At 42.4% G+C, this 16,767-nt stretch overlaps 1 protein-coding gene across 1 annotated transcript in view; it reads right to left on the bottom strand.

The window, feature by feature from the left end:
• Window positions 1-16,767, bottom strand: part of LOC149444763 (uncharacterized) — a 106,496-nt gene that overhangs the window by 30,441 nt on the left and 59,288 nt on the right. The window contains exons 12-13 of the mRNA XM_089654562.1: window positions 12,950-13,022; window positions 1,644-1,678 (exon numbers count right to left, since the gene is read on the bottom strand). Of these exons, the coding sequence (XP_089510688.1) occupies window positions 1,644-1,678; window positions 12,950-13,022 (108 nt within the window). The remainder of the gene's footprint in view (window positions 1-1,643; window positions 1,679-12,949; window positions 13,023-16,767) is intronic.

Genomic DNA, 16,767 nt, shown 5'->3' with positions numbered 1-16,767 from the left:
AACTGGTTTCTATGCAGAAAGGCGCCTGATTTTGCACTCTCCAGCTTTAGTAAAAAAAACCCCTGTGAATCAATTCACAAAGCTAAAAGATCTTTTTTTATTTTAAAAAATGTCATTAATAGTCAGCTGAGTCCAATGGTATTGAAACTTACAAGCACATGGCTAAAATATTATCCTTATCCCTAAGTTACAGAACAAACTCAGGATTTAGAAAAAAAAGAACCCACAAACCCCCACCCTCCCCAACAATACACCAGCATCAACCTTTCTTTCCGTTGTGGCATCATTTAAAAGTATGCAATATCTTGAGACATCCCTAAGATGTAAAAAATGTAAATGTTACTTAGCAATGGGAGATCTGAGCCTGGGATGATGCACACAACCACCTTGGTGAAAGTCACATAAGAAGCCACCCTTCACATTGGAGGTCCCTTAATATATCAAAGGTCCCCCCTTCCCATCTTCCTTCACATCAGAGGCCCCCTTCATATCAGGATCCTCCCATATATCAGAGGTCACCACCATCAAAGTCTCCTCATCATCACATAGTCCCAGAATCACAGATCCCCCCCCCCCATTACACAATTATCCCCTGTAGGAGGATGGGCTTTCATCCTCTCCTGAATGCTGGGAGTGGCCCTGTATGCCACGTGCCCTGGATCAGTGTCATGCATTGTCATGGTGTGGGCAGACCTCAACAAACAGTAACAAAGGACACTGTGCATCATGCCCTGGAGCATTATCGGTTGTTATGGTGCAGGCGGAAGCCTTGTCCATACCATGGGATCTCATGACACTGATCCAGGGCAAACTAGGTTCTGTGCCATGGCAACCCATGCTACTGTATTGGATGTACATGTAAGTGCAGGTGTAATGTGTCATTCAAGTCTATGTGATGTTACTAGATGAATTGTATACAATGCAGGAGGCCGTAGGTGTCACAGGAGGTAAGTAAGGGCTAGGGAGGGGAGCTGCTGGGTATTTTTAAAAATTCCTGAACTCTTCCTTTAAAACTTTATGAACTGAGCATCATGCAGGGAATATACAAATGATACACATGGGTTACATGATATGGGCAATGCTTTGAAGATGTGTTTTGAATGTTTTACCACTAGTCCATATTGATGGTGCATTTTAAGGCTCGGTTCACGCTACTGAAACCTGAAAATCGTGTGACTTACGGTACAACTTTGCCAGGCAAGGACTTCCTGGTGATTTGGTGCTTCCCGGCAACTTAATGTGACTTGAGTACGACTTGAATGTGCAACTTTCATGCTATGTGACTTTGCCTGGGTAATCTTCCTGTAATGTCGAATCCAAATCACATCAATATATATGAGGATCTGAAACTTCCATTAAAGCTTATAGCACAAGTTGGATAGAAGTCACCTTAAAGTAGTACAGGAACCTTTTCTAAAGTTGAAGCGACTTCAGTAGTGTTAATTAAGACAGCTCTCATTGATTGACATGGGATTTCACATGTCATGCGACTTGGGGTCTCACTAATTGGATTTCAAGTTGCGGCAGTGTGAACAGAGCCTAAGGGAAACCATACCAATGATGCAGCAAACACCAAACTAAAACAAAAATTGTCTTTGTTTCAGAAAGTAAACCCCATCTGTAAAAATAAACAGAGGACTTACGTCACAGTCATTATATGTGGAGTTGTCCAATGAACCTGAAATGAGATACAAATAAGATTTTCTTTGCACAATTCTTAGAGAAACATAAGTTAATTTCGGGGCTCTAAGTCCCACTACACAAGCCTAGTATTTTACATAGGATTTATATTGCTCAATTATACAGTTGGCTATCTCCTCTAACTACTGAAGCTGTACAGTCACCATGAACCTGTATCATTCTGCACAATAAGGTATACTGTGATCTGTGCTGCCTCTGTCATAGAGCCTACATTTACCATAGAAGGAAAGGCTGTATGAAGATCCCTTTTCTGTTTGTCCACCATGGGCCTATACTATGAAATATAAACCGATCATTGAAGAGAAGAAAGATGTAGGTGGAAGTATAGCCTAATATGTTTTTGCAGATTTTACTGCCTGCGGCAGAACCTGCCCCCTCACTTCATGACATTATCAGTAAGAATAATACGTTTGTTACAGAATATCATTGATCTTGGCAATAGTCCGACAAAGTAAAGAGAAGAACAATCCAATTCGGATTTTTCAATATTCTTGGTAATATGGCACCATGTGTCACAGGCTTTCTGTTTCAATATTTTTATTAGGAAAGTTTTGATTTTTAAGAATATAGCAAGCTCAAAATACGCCCTCGCAGGGGCAGAGCAGAACAATAACGTATAAACAGGGACATCCTGCTGACGTGTATTAGTCAAATAACAAGAAGTCCGATGACATCAAGAAGAGACGGCAAACAGCCGAGCCAAATAGCAGCAGTAATCCAACATAATATTGGAAAAAAGAGAAAAGAAAAGAAGTTAGAAGAAAAGAGAAAGAAAATAAAACAAAAGGGAATCAGAAAGAAAACATGAAAGAAGGGAAACTAAAGGGATCGTGGATCCGGGGCTAGCACCAGCAGCGACTATAAGAGGCCATAACTAGTAGGAGGCAGGGATGGTAAGGAATAGCGTATCCAAGGTTCTCAAACGTTAAGGAATCTTGGATGAGAATCATGAAGAATGCTAGACGTCTGCTCATTGAACAACATAGCATTCATCTGAGTCCTCACCCCTTGAAAGACTACCGAAGGGGTTCTCCAAGCTTGAGCTATAGTATGTTTAGCCGAAATGAATAGGTAGGATGCCAATTTCTGTTGAGACCTAGACAGACCCGAAATTGGGCAATTCAGGAGGGCCACCCTTGCATCCATACGGACCGTAATATGAAATAGCGCTTGAAGCAAACCGAAAACCCTAGACCAGAAGCCAATCAGTCGCAGGCACGACCACCAAATGTGCAAGACATCCCCATGTAGACCACAGTTCCGGAAACACCTATCTCTGCCAGTCGGATTAAAGTGAGCAGTACGAGCCGGGACCCAGTACCACCGTAATAGAACTTTGTAGGCTGCCTCAAGAGTGACTGTATTAAATGAACATTTCGCCACCATCCCCCAGGCCTTACGCCAATCCTCCACTGCAATCAAAACACCCAGATCTCGCTCCCACTGAGAAACATAAGAGAGGGGCGATAAGGAATACCTGCTGTTAAGGGAGGCATATATTACCGAAATAAGGCCAGGGGACCCTGGGGAATGCTGACAAGCATGCTCAAAGGGCGTTTTGCGGTAAGGATATGTAGAGGTACGACAGAGGGACAGGACCCAGTGGCGCAATTACAAATACCAATAATATTCCTGTGGCGGGACCCCCCTGGATTCTCGAAGAGACTCCCAAGATGAAAGCGTACGAGTGCTCAGAAAATCGTGTACAATAACAAAGCCATGGGAGGTCCACCAAGAGAAAGAAGAGGGATGTTCTAGGCCTGGTGAAAATAAAGGATTATGAGTGATCGGCAAAAGGGGTAGGAATGACAAAATCAAATTTCCCGAATATTTAACAGAATCCCAGATTCTCAAACTGTGAAGCATAATAGGGCTCAAATCCGGAGGGCGCAACTTAGGTGGGAGCCAAAGCAATGTAGTTAAGGAAAGCGGAAAACAGTTGGGTAATTCCAAGAGTACCCACAATTGAATATCAGTCGTGGCATGAAGCATAGACAACTGGGAAATCGGAGCTGCCAAATAGTATCTAGAAACGTGTGGAACTCCCAAACCTTCCTGTAGTCTATGGGTATACAGAGTGGCTCTAGGCACTCAGGGACTTTTACGAGCCCAAATAAAACTGAGAATCCGGCTCTGTAGTACACGAAGAAAAGACGCAGGGACATGAATAGGGAGAGTACGGAAAAAGTATAAGATCTTCGGTAGAATAGTCATCTTAACAGCATGTATCCAGCCAATCCATGATAAAGAAGGAAACTGCCAAGAATGAAGCAGGGAAGTAACGGAGCGCAGTAAGGGGTAATAATTGGCTGAAAATAAGGAAGAGTAGGAGGAAGTAAGTGTAACGCCAAGATAAGCCAGAGAATTGGATGCCCAACGGTAGGAAAATTGAGTCTGCAACCGTTCAACCAGGTCAGCAGGGAGCGTAATATTCAATGCCGTGGTTTTAGACAAATTGATGCGAAGGCCAGATATAGTCGAGAAACGGTCCAATATGACCTGGACATTGGGGAGGGGTCACAGGCTTTCAACCAATTTACAACTAGAGAAACGTTGTGCCCTTGTGTTCAACTGATTTTGGCTTTATAGTTTTAAAATGATGTTTACAATTTTCAAATGGCACAAGGTGTTTCAGCACAGTTTAGCAGCGCATCCTTCTCTGCCCCTTTATTGTTAAGGGCAGAATGAGGTTGATATTTATAGCGTTACCTATAATGCTACCACCTCCCCCTCACTCCCCCTCTCTGTTGGGGTCCCTCAAGGCTCTGTCCTTGGGCCCCTTCTCTTCTCCATCTACACCTCCTCCCTTGGCCAACTCATACACTCTCATGGCTTCAACTACCACCTCTATGCCGACGACACACAAATCTATCTCTCAACCCCCCACCTCACCCCCTCGGTCTCTGCCCAAATCACACACCTACTGAGCGACATATCAGATTGGATGTCGCTCCACTTCCTTAAACTGAATCTCTCCAAAACCGAGCTCCTTGTCTTCCCCCCAGCCCGAACCCCACCCCCCATTGACTTCTACATCACATCCAACAACGCCAATATCAAACCCGCTCTGCAGGCCAGAGTACTTGGTGTCATTCTGGACTCCAACCTATCCTTCCAGCCCCAAGTCCAATCTTTAACAAACTCGTGCAGACTCCACCTCCGCAACATCGCCAAAATCCGCACGTTCCTAACCCCAGAAACCACTAAACAGCTCATCCACTCCCTCATCATATCACGACTCGACTACTGCAACTCCCTCCTCACTGGCCTGCCTCGCCGCTGGCTAGCCCCGCTTCATTCGATCCTGAATACGGCTGCCAGACTCATTCACCTTTCCAAACGCTCCGTTTCCGCCACCCCCCTCTGCCAATCCCTCCACTGGCTTCCGATTGCGCAACGGATCAAATTTAAAATCCTAACACTGACGTACAAAGCTGTCCACCATACTGCCCCGAACTACATCACTGACCTAATATCCAAGTACCGCCCAGCACGCACACTCCGCTCCTCACAAGACCTCCTTCTCTCTAGTTCCCTGGTCTCCTCCTCCCATGCCCGCCTCCAGGACTTCTCCAGGGTGTCACCCATCCTCTGGAACTCCCTGCCCCAACCCATCAGATTATCACCTACTCTCCTCTCCTTTAGGCGCACCCTGAAAACCCATCTCTTCAGGGAAGCCTACCTCACCCCCTGCTAACTTGCTGACCTCCTCCACTCTTCCTACCACTCCATCCCCCACAGCTATCTCCTCCTGTACCACTATCCCATCCCTTCTAGATTGCAAGCTCGAAAGAGCAGGGCCCTCGATCCCCTCATGTTTTGCATTGTATTGGTATTGTTCTGTCACATGTTCTGTCCCCCTTTGTAATGTACAGCGCTGAGTGAACTATTGGCGCTTTATAAATACTGTATAATAATAATAATAATAGCCAGGCAGAGCTTAGGAAACAATGTTTTCATTGTAAAAGGTCAGAAATCATCAATTAGAATTTGGTGCATTGGGGTCCAAGTCCTAAATGATGACCATAACTGTGAGTAATAGCCTAGATATAAGTGTGCGGTATATTTAGGTATGCACATTTGAGTGCGGCATTATGTACATGAGAGGTTCTTACAAGTGTTCTGTTGAGGATATACATCAACTGATATAGATCTCTAATCGTATTCCTTAATAAAAAAAAATAAAATAAGGATAGCTCATATATTGTTCCAGTGTTTAAAGCAGAACATAAATCCTATGTTGAGAATTGAGGGTTTTTTTTTTTCTGTGTTTACCTATTTTTTTATTTCTTTGACCCTGCCCACTGCCGCCATTCTGGCCAGAGGGCAAGCCCGGTGTATCATTGGTAGCTGGCTGCCTGTACCCGGAAGAGACAGCCAGCTGAAGAGGACCAAGATGGTGGTGCTAAACCCAATGTATGTCACCTGAACAGTGAATCATAGCGTGTGAACGCTGGATTTTCTGTGGAGGTGAGTATGTATTTTGTAGAGAATGCAGCACTATAGGTAAGAGGGAAACATAACATAGTGGTAGCGGAGTAGCACTTTAACCAATTGTCCTCTATTGGATTTACCCCCCTTAATGACCAGGCCTCTTTTTGCTATTCGGCACTGCACTATTTCAACTGATAATTGCGTGGTCATGCAATGCTGTACCCAAACAAAATTTACGTACTTTTTTCACACAAATAGAGCTTTCTTTTGGTGGTATTTGATCACCTGTTTTTTTTTTTTTTCACACTATAAACAAAAAAAGACCGAAAAGTTTGAAGAAAAATTATATTTTTTACTTTCGGCTATAAAAAATATATAGTAAACTCAAAGTTAGTCATAAATTTAGGCAAAAAAGGAATTCTGCTACATGTTTTTGGTAAAAAAATCCCAATAAGTGTATATAGATTGCTTTGTGTGAAAGTTATAGCGTCTACAAAACTATGGTATAGTTACTGCAATTTACGCCATTTTTTACTATACAGCGCTGCGCTAGTTTAACTGACAATTGCGTGGTCATGCAATAAATAATATAAATGAAATTTACGTCCTTTTTTTAACACAAATAGAGCTTTCTTTAGGTGGTATTTAATCACCTGTGGGTTTTTTATTTTTGGTACTATAAACAAAAAAGTTTTAAAAAAAAAATTTAAAAATGTTTTTAAAAACTATATTTTCTCATTTCTGGCATAAAAAATATCCATAAAACTCAAATTTCATCATAAATTTAGACCAAAATGTATTCTGCTACATGTTTTTGGTTAAAAAATCCCAATAAGTGTATATTGATTGCTTTGTGTGAAAGGTATAGCGTCTACAAACTATGGCATAGATAATGGAATTTACACAGATTTTACTTTCTGACTGCCCAGCACATTTCTTGAGGTGCTAAAATACCAGGACAGTACAAACACCCCCAAATGACCCCTTTTCAGAAATTAGACACCCTAAGATATCTGCTGAGAGGCATATTGAGTCCATGGATGATTTATTTTGTTTCCCACACGTTTTTGAAAAATGACCAAAACATTTTTTTTTACACAAAATTGACATTTAAATTATATATTTCTCACACAAGCCATGGGTATATGTGGAATTACACCCCAAAATACATTCTGCTACTTCTACTGAGTATGGGGATACCACATGTGTGAGACTTTTTGGGAGCCTTGCCACATACAGGAGCCTGAAATCCAATGACCACTTTGAAAGCCGGAAGGTGCTTATGTACAGTCAGGTCCATAAATATTGGGACATCGACATAATTCTAACATTTTTGGCTCTATACACCACCACAATGGATTTGAAATGAAACAAACAAGATGTGCTTTAACTGCAGACTGTCCGCTTTAATTTGAGGGTATTTACATCCAAATCAGGTGAACGGTGTAGGAATTACAACAGTTTGCATATGTGCCTCCCACTTTTTAAGGGACCAAAAGTAATGGGACAATTGGCTTCTCAGCTGTTCCATGGCCAGGTGTGTGTTATTCCCTCATTATCCCAATTACAATGAGCAGATAAAAGGTCCAGAGTTAATTTCAAGTGTGCTGTTTGCATTTGGAATCTGTTGCTGTCAACTCTCAAGATGAGATCCAAAGAGCTGTCACTATCAGTGAAGCAAGCCATCATTAGGCTGAAAAAACAAAACAAACCCATCCGAGAGATAGAAAAAACATTAGGCGTGGCCAAAACAACTGTTTGGAACATTCTTAAAAAGAAGGAACGCACCGGGGAGCTCAGCAACACCAAAAGACCCAGAAGACCACGGAAAACAACTGTGGTGGATAACCGAAAAATTCTTTCCCTGGTGAAGAAAACACCCTTCACAACAGTTGGCCAGATCAGGAACACTCTCCAGGAGGTAGGTGTATGTGTGTCAAAGTCAACAATCAAGAGAAGACTTCACCAGAGTGAATACAGAGGGTTCACCACAAGATGTAAACCATTGGTGAGCCTCAAAAACAGGAAGGCCAGATTAGAGTTTGCCAAACGACATCTAAAAAAGCCTTCACAGTTCTGGAACAACATCCTATGGTTAGATGAGACCGAGATCAACTTGTACCAGAGTGATGCGAAGAGAAGAGTATGGAAAAGGAAAGTTACTGCTCATGATCCTAAGCATACCACCTCATCAGTGAAGCATGGTGGTGGTAGTGTCATGGCATGGGCATGTATGGCTGCCAATGGAACTGGTTCTCTTGTATTTATTGATGATGTGACTGCTGACAAAAGCAGCAGGATGAATTCTGAAGTGTTTCGGGAATATTATCTGCTCATATTCAGCCAAATGCTTCACAACTCATTGGACGCCGCTTCACAGTGCAGATGGACAATGACCCAAAGCAGACTGCAAAAGCAACCAAAGAGTTTTTTAAGGGAAAGAAGTGGAATGTTATGCAATGGCCAAGTCAATCACCTGACCTGAATCCGATTGAGCATGCATTTCACTTGCTGAAGACAAAACTGAAGGGAAAATGTCCCAAGAACAAGCAGGAACTGAAGACAGTTGCAGTAGAGGCCTGGCAGAGCATCACCAGGGATGAAACCCAACGTCTGGTGATGTCTATGCGTTCCAGACTTCAGGCTGTCATTGACTGCAAAGGATTTGCAACCAAGTATTAAAAAGTGAAAGTTTGATTTATGATTATTATTCTGTCCCATTACTTTTGGTCCCTTAAAAAGTGGGAGGCACATATGCAAACTGTTGTAATTCCTACACCGTTCACCTGATTTGGATGTAAATACCCTCAAATTAAAGCTGACAGTCTTCAGTTAAAGCACATCTTGTTCGTTTCATTTCAAATCCATTGTGGTGATGTATAGAGCCAAAAATGTTAGAATTGTGTCCATGTCCCAATATTTATGGACCTGACTAACTTCCTCATTTCACTTCCTCACTACTTATCACAGTTTCGGAGGCCCTGAAATACCAGGCTAGCGCCAACCCCCCCCCCCCCAATGACTCCTTTTTGGAAAGTAGACACCCCAAGGAATTTAAGAAGAGGCATGGTGAATATTTTGCAGATCTAATTTTTTCTCACAAGGTTTTGAAATATAAAAAAAGAAAAGAAAACATATCTTTTTGTTATTTTTCTTCATTTTCCAAAACTTTTTGGCAACAAAGGAGATCTGAAAAATACTCACCATGGTTATCAAATTCCTTGGGGTGTCTACTTTCTAAAAAGGGGTCATTTGGGGGGGGGGGGGGATTCCTGCTATCCTGGCATATCAGGGCCTCCGAAACTGTGATAGGTAGTCAGGAAGTGTAATGAAGAAATAAAGCCCTTTAAAAGCCTGAAGGTGCTTATTGGATTTTGGGGTCCTGTACTTGGCTAGACTACAAAAAAGTATCTCACATGTGGTACCCACTTGGGAGAAGTAGCAGAATGTATTTTGGGGAGTAATTCCACACAATAAAAAAAATAATTTTTTTTGTCATTTTCGAAAAACATGTGCTAAAAAAAATAAAGTCTTCTATTGACTCAACATGCCTCTCAGCAAATAGTTTGGGGAGTCCAAAAAGGGGTCGTTTTGGGGGGTGGGGCGTTTTATGCCCAGCATTAGAAGTTTATGCCAGACATCATTCACTCTTCTAACCATCTGAAGACCAAGCCTTCTCTGACACTTTTTCTGTATTTTTTGCTAGGGCATCCTTATCTGTTGCTTGTAAAAGCAATCCTGCAACTAATTTGCCACTAGGATTGCTTTTATATGAAAGCTGATGTAGGCATCATCTATTCAAAGTCCAGTGATGTACCAGTACGTCGCTGGTCTTTGTTGAGTATATATGCTATGTTCTTTTTTTTTATGCAGCCTGTGGCCTGAATGGAAAAAAAGAAATCTCTGCCAGAAAAAGTGTGTGGTGTGCCCACCATTAGAACATACTGCCCTGCATCCACCCACTTCTAATGGTGGGCACACATTAGGTCGCACGGTGCCATATGCGCCAATTCCAAGATTGTACAAATGTCTAAATAGTGGCAAGATTGAATAAAAATTGTCCACGTATAAGGTACCCCATATGAAAAAAGAATGACACCAAGTCCAAAACTATCTTGCCACTGCTCCCCATGTAGTCTGGGCACCTGGGGGGCTCCACCCTATCTTTTCCCTCGTAAATCCGAAACTTATATGTATAGCCTGTTGCCCTCTCAGGTCTTATACATCTTGACCCCATATCTGGCATGCTTGCTGGGGAGAAATTGTTCGAATGCAAGGCGGCCAGAAAAATTAATGCGGGACTTATCAATACAGATTTTTTGCTGGGGAGTATAGATACCTGCACATTTTTAGTTAAGGTGATTTACGAGGGGCCAAGTTTTGTGGAGCCGGTCTGATTCGGAAACCGTAATGGGTTTCCATGGGGATGGTCTGTCAAGGTTTGAATTTGGATGGTTGTGTCTGCATGAATGGAAGACAGGACAAAAATATCCCATTTGTCCTTCACTTTACTGCGAGCAATTGTTCATTTCTCAAACAGGCATTTTCCCCCTTTTCTAAGACAGGTATTTACAAGCCCTTGGGGGAAACTGTGGCGATTAAGTCGCACAGTGCCACATGCGCCAATACCAAGATTGTACAAATGTCTAAATAGTGGCATGCTTAAAAAAAATTGTCTACGTGGTATAAGTGGTACCCCATATGGAAAAAGGATGACATCAAGTCCCAAACTATCTTGCCACTGCTCCCCATCTTGACCCCATATCTGGCACGCTTGCTGGGGAGAAATTGTTTGAATGCAAGGTGGCCAAAAAAATTAATGAGGGACTTATCAACGCAGATGTTTTGCTGGGGAGTATAGACATCTGCACATTTTTGGTTAAAGTGATTTACGAAGGGCCAAATTTTGTGGAGCCAGTCAAATTCAGGGTCACCCCGAGGACAACAGAGTGTGTTGTCATTGAAATGCATAAAACACATTATACTCTCATATCTATGCCTGGCCATGGCAGCAGAGAACACGGCATATGATGAATCAGGTCTGTGAACCAATAAAACCACAATTAATTTTGTTTTAGTAATGCCCATGTTGAGGGTTAGCCCCCCGAAAAATTTTAATTCGGAAACCGTAATGGGTTTCCATGCGAATGGTCTGGCAAGGTTTGAATTTGGGTTGGTGACGATAAATTGTTGTGCATATAAATGCTTTGATCCACAATCAATGCATACTGATCTTCCGTGAAAAACAGCTCCAAAAAATCAAGGGGAGTTGTTAAATTTGCTATTTCCACCTGAATTCCGAGTTGGGCAGTGAATGGGGGAAGAAGGGGTGCTGCAGAATTTGTAGGCTGCCAATCAGGATTTGCAAGCACATCCAGAAGGATACTAGGAGCTCTATGGGCCTGTGTGCGAATTCTTGGTGGTTGCGGGACAATACTTGTGCTCACCACTGCACCAGCTTGTACTGCATTCATGGAACTCGCCACGTCACCAAGTGATACTGCAGTGCTGGTATGTGAAAGACCAGGATGTACTAGGCCGCTGGTGCTCACCAGTTCACCAAAAGATAGAGCGGCACTAGTACTGCCACTCTGCTGCATATGAGAGTCATCAAAATTTACCTTCAAGTGCTAGCAAAGCACTGGAATGCACAGTCGCGACGAACTTCCTGTTTACAATTGACATGCATTCCACCGCATTATCCTCCATTTTAGACACATTTTTTCACCCCAATTCAGTGGCAGTGTCACCATGCATATACACATTTGTTTGTATATATTTAGACAGTATATCTTATTTATGGTGTCATATAATTCATTAATTTGTTACCTACATTTGGTATGGATTAGTGACATAATGAGTATTCTTATTTTTATATTTATTTATTCATTTATTAATGCGTAATATTAAGTTTACACATTCTGTGGTTGAACATACATCAATGTATTTATTTATTTACATCTGCAAGTCACACACCCACAGTGGGGAGGAGCTGACATTGTTATCATGTGATCCTTTCGGTCTTTATATGTGTGTCTGTTGCGCTGTATCCCAAATTGGCTCTGAGGAAGAGGGGCTCTCCCTTCAAAACATGTCATGCTTTTGGATAGTCTTGTCGCACTAGGGGATCAGGCTGTTTAAGTACACTATGAATTGATGTGCAATTATTCTGATGTTGAATGTGTGTATACATCTGCTTTTCTACATAAATAAAATTATCGCTGAGGTAATGCACTAGACTGGTGCGCCCTCTATTCCTTGTTTTTTGCAGTTAGAGTTTGGAAATGCTTTAAAGCACATCAAGAACTCTGGGTTGGAGACTAATCAGGAGAATGAGTGTGGGACGATGATTTATTGTATGCCAGAGCCTAAATGCAGTTTGCTTTTTGGAGTATGAGATTGGATTCATGTTAATCTTGTATGTTGATTTTAACAAACATGTCTGCACTATGAGAAGTTTTTTCTCTCTACCCTGAGTTGTGAATGATACTGCTGGAAAGAAACCGTGAGGTTATACACTAACCTTCAAAAGGAAAGATTTGGGATTGTGGTGGAAAAATAGTGGGTGGTCTTTTCCAGGTCATGTGTCTATGGTGAGTTGTGGTCCATATGGTGGTAGTACATGTTTTGGGTTTGATATTATTTACACGTGAATAGTTCACTTACAACTTAAAAATGTGAATGACTTTTGTGGACTTTTTTTTTAATAATGACTCAGTTTGCAGACTATATAATGTTTGTGCATTGCTTTTTACTCTTCTTTTTAAAGATTTTAGTATAAACAGTCAATGATATCATGTTTTTCTGAGCTTACCCCCAACTTCATCGTACAATTGAGAATAGGCTTTCCTTTCCTCAGGTGGCATAGTGAACAGAGCAGTTTCCAGCTGTCATTACAAAGAAAGATATATTATTTAGAATATTAGATCAGAATATTATTTACAGTTAAGTTTTAAAAAGACACACTTCATACCTGACCGTTGAGCCCATTCCTTTTTTTAACTGTGCCTGTGCAGTGACATTATTTTTCGGGAACGGTCTGTATACCATACTATATTGAACAGAGTGAGTCGAAGATATTTTTGAAAAACCCGGAGCTGTAGGTTACAATACATTTGTATCCACTATTCTGTGAGTTCTATGGTTTGTAAAGTTTTGTGATAAATTCAAGCTGTGGGCTGAATGAGCTAGGGCCCTTTCATTCGGGCATCCCAATCAAGTCCACCTCTCAGCTTTTCAGGCAGACCTGATCCTAAGCTCCATGCAGTCCTATGGACAGGTGAATGTAAACAGACTTGTGCCCGTTTACACCCAGCTACTTCTGGGTCCGTCCAGGTCTGGCAAAAACCAAAAATGGACTGCGTCATTTTCTGTTTTTGTGGACCTAAACATAACAGATAGGAGGTAGCCTGATGGACAGTAAATGGACAGTGGAGTTGCTCACAGAACTGTCATGAGTCCTCCTGTGTTCACCACAAGGAAACTGAATGGGCATGGATGTCACAAGATTGATATCAGTCCTGTCCTGCTCTGATTCAGGAAAGGATCTGCTCAATGATCCCCTGCTGATTGAAGCAGACTATGTTCCATTTGAAAGGAGCCTTAGGGCTGAAAGAAGTGCAGACAGAGCTCTCTTGTACCTTAACCACTTGCCTACCAGCACTTATCCTGCCCAGGCCAATTTCCAGCTTTCAGCGCTGTCGCACTTTGAATGACAATTGCGCAGTCGTGCAACATTGTACCCATATGACATTTTTATAATTTTTTTTCACACAAATATAGCTTTCTTTTGGTGGTATTTTGAGCTATAAACAAACAAAGATAAAAAAAAAAGTTTTTCTTTGCTTCTATTATAAAATTTTCCAAACAGGTCATTTTTCTCCTTCACTGATGTGCATTGATGAGGCTGCACTGATAAGCACCACTGATGGGACTGGTAGGCAGCACTGATGGGCACTGATAGGTGGCATGGATAGGCAGCACAGATGGGCACTGATAGGCAGCACTGATGGTGCTGCACTGATATGCAACAAGGATGGGCAGTCAGAGGCGGCACTGATGGGTGGTACTGACTGGTGGCATTGATGGGGGGACACTGCTGGACACTGGTGGGTGGCAGTGCTGGGCACACGTGGGTGGCACTGCTAGGAACTGTTGGGCACAGGTGGGTGGCACTGCTAGGCACTGATGGGCACAGGTGGGTGGCATTGCTTGGCACTTGTGGGTGGCACTGATGGGCACAGGTAGGTGGCACAGGTGACTGGCACTGCTCGTCAGGGCACGGATTATCAGGTCCGATCTGTTTTCTTACAATTGCTGGTTATCGGCAGTACTTTCCTCACTCTGTGACAGCGTGAGGAAAGTGCAGCCGATAACCGGCAACTGCATTTACCCAGTGATCTGCTGAGTCATTGGACACAGCTGATCACGTGGTAAAAGGCCGCTGTGATTGGCCTTTTACCACATCACGTGATCAGCTGTGTCCGTGAGACACAGCTGGGGGCACACAGGAGGGTGTGTTCTGGGAAGACGTCATATGACGCCCTCCCAGAAATGGACAACCGCGCTGTAGCCGTCATTCGGCTATAGCGCATTTGGCAAGTGGTTTCACGGCCTGCTCTACAGACTACAAATCCTTGGTTATAATGAGCAGGGCTTTTTTTTTCAGATGGGACTAGTGGAACTCAGCTCCAGCACCTCTGGCTCAGGCACTCTGCTCACCACTATTACTTGTAAACACAGAAGTCCGGCATGTGTTTACAAGTGACAGCATTTTTCTCAATGTCTCTCTCAGATCTGATCTCCTGAGCTGCTCCAAGTGAGTGCAAGATGGAGACATGAGAGACGCACCATGGCCATGTTGCATAAGAGCAGGTGATTCAAGTAGCATTTATTTTCTGGAATCCATCTGCCCTTAGCTTAGGCGTGCAGGCAGGAGGATGCGCTTAGCTGAGAAAACCCCCCCTCCATTTACTAATGCTAGCAGCATAAGGATCAATCAGTTGTAGACCGCCCACTGTATATTTACTGGTGGTGTTGGCCGCTCTGTGCTGGATCATGTACATATATGTAATCCAGCGTTTCTGGGTAGGGGGCATGTGTGAGCGTCCGCTGCCCCATCTGTGCTGTCATTCGGTACAGCACAAGTCGGTCAGCAAGTCCCGGCCAATGATTTATGGCCAGGACCCACTAATTAGCTTAGTGAATCACAGTACAGAGGTAGAAAAAACATCCACATCTTAGTAAAAGCAGCACATATTACACACAACACACATTGTTAGGCACACAGTTAACCCTTTGCTTGCCCCTAGATGTTAACCCCTTCCCAGCCAGTGTCAATAGTACAGTGACAGTGTATACAATTATCACTGATCACTGCATTAGTGTCACTGGTGATGTCACTGTCAGTATCAGAATGCCTGCCAAACCATTACAGTCCCACTATAAGTCGCTGATCACTGCCATTACTAGTATAAATCATTAAAAAAAAAAAAAAAATATATATATATATATATATATTTATTCAGTATACAGTATTTTTTGTACATGCTATAGCTTTGACACAAGCCAATCAATAAACACTTATGGAGACTTTTTTTTTTTTTTTTTTTAAACCAAAGACTTGTACAGTTGTGTTCAAATTAATAGCAGTCAGACATCACTAACCTGATCAGTCACTGTTTTTGGTAGAAATGATATTTCTACATGGCAAATAATTTACTAGCAGGTGTAGTAGAGTAATAGAAATCCAACAGACTCAACAGTCATGACATGCATAATGCTGATTCTGTGTAATTGAATCACTAATTCTTTGAAAAACAGGTGGCAATTATTGCCCTTATTTAAGGAAGGAAGGCAGCAAATGTTGTACATGCTGGTTACAGTGCATTTCTCTCTGAAATTCTGAGGAAAATGGGTCGTTCCAGACATTGTTCAGAAGAACAGCGTACCTTGATTAAAAAGTTGATTTTAGAGGGGAAAACATATAAAGAAGTGCAGAAAATGATAGGCTGCTCAGCTAAAATGATCGCAAATGCTTTAAAATGGCAACCAAAACCTGAAAGACGTGGAAGAAAGCGAAAAACTACCATTCAAATGGATAGAAGAAAAGTCAAAATGGCAAGTCTCAGCCAACAATCAGCTCCAGGAAGATCAAAGAAGGTCTAAAGTTACCTGTGAGTACTGTCACAATTAGAAGACGCCTATGTGAAGCCAAGCTATCTGCAAGAAGCCCCCGCAAAGTCCCACTGTTGAAAAAAGACATATGCTGAAGAGGTTACAATTTGTCAAAGAGCACATTGACTGGCCTAAAGAGAAATGGCGCAACATTTTGTGGACTGATGAAAGTAAGATTGTTCTTTTTGGGTCTAGTGGCCGGAGACAGTTTGTCAGACGACCCCCAAACACTGAATTCAAGCCACAGTACACTGTGAAGACAGTGAAGCATGGTTGCGCAAGCATCATGATATGGGGATGTTTCTCATACTACGGTGTTGGGCCTATTTATCGCATACCAGGGATCATGGATCAGTTTGAATACATCAGAATACTTGAAGAGGTCATGCTGCCTTATGCTGAAGAAGAAATGCCCTTGAAATGGGTGTTCCAACAAGAGAACGACCCCAAACACAC

Source organism: Staurois parvus, unplaced genomic scaffold, assembly GCF_062004578.1.
Source record: "Staurois parvus isolate SC_StPar_1 unplaced genomic scaffold, SC_StPar_1.0 ptg000778l, whole genome shotgun sequence".
In the NCBI taxonomy this organism is placed as follows: domain Eukaryota; kingdom Metazoa; phylum Chordata; class Amphibia; order Anura; family Ranidae; genus Staurois; species Staurois parvus.
Note: the sequence above shows the minus strand (reverse complement) of the source record. Positions and strands in the feature narration are given on the sequence as shown.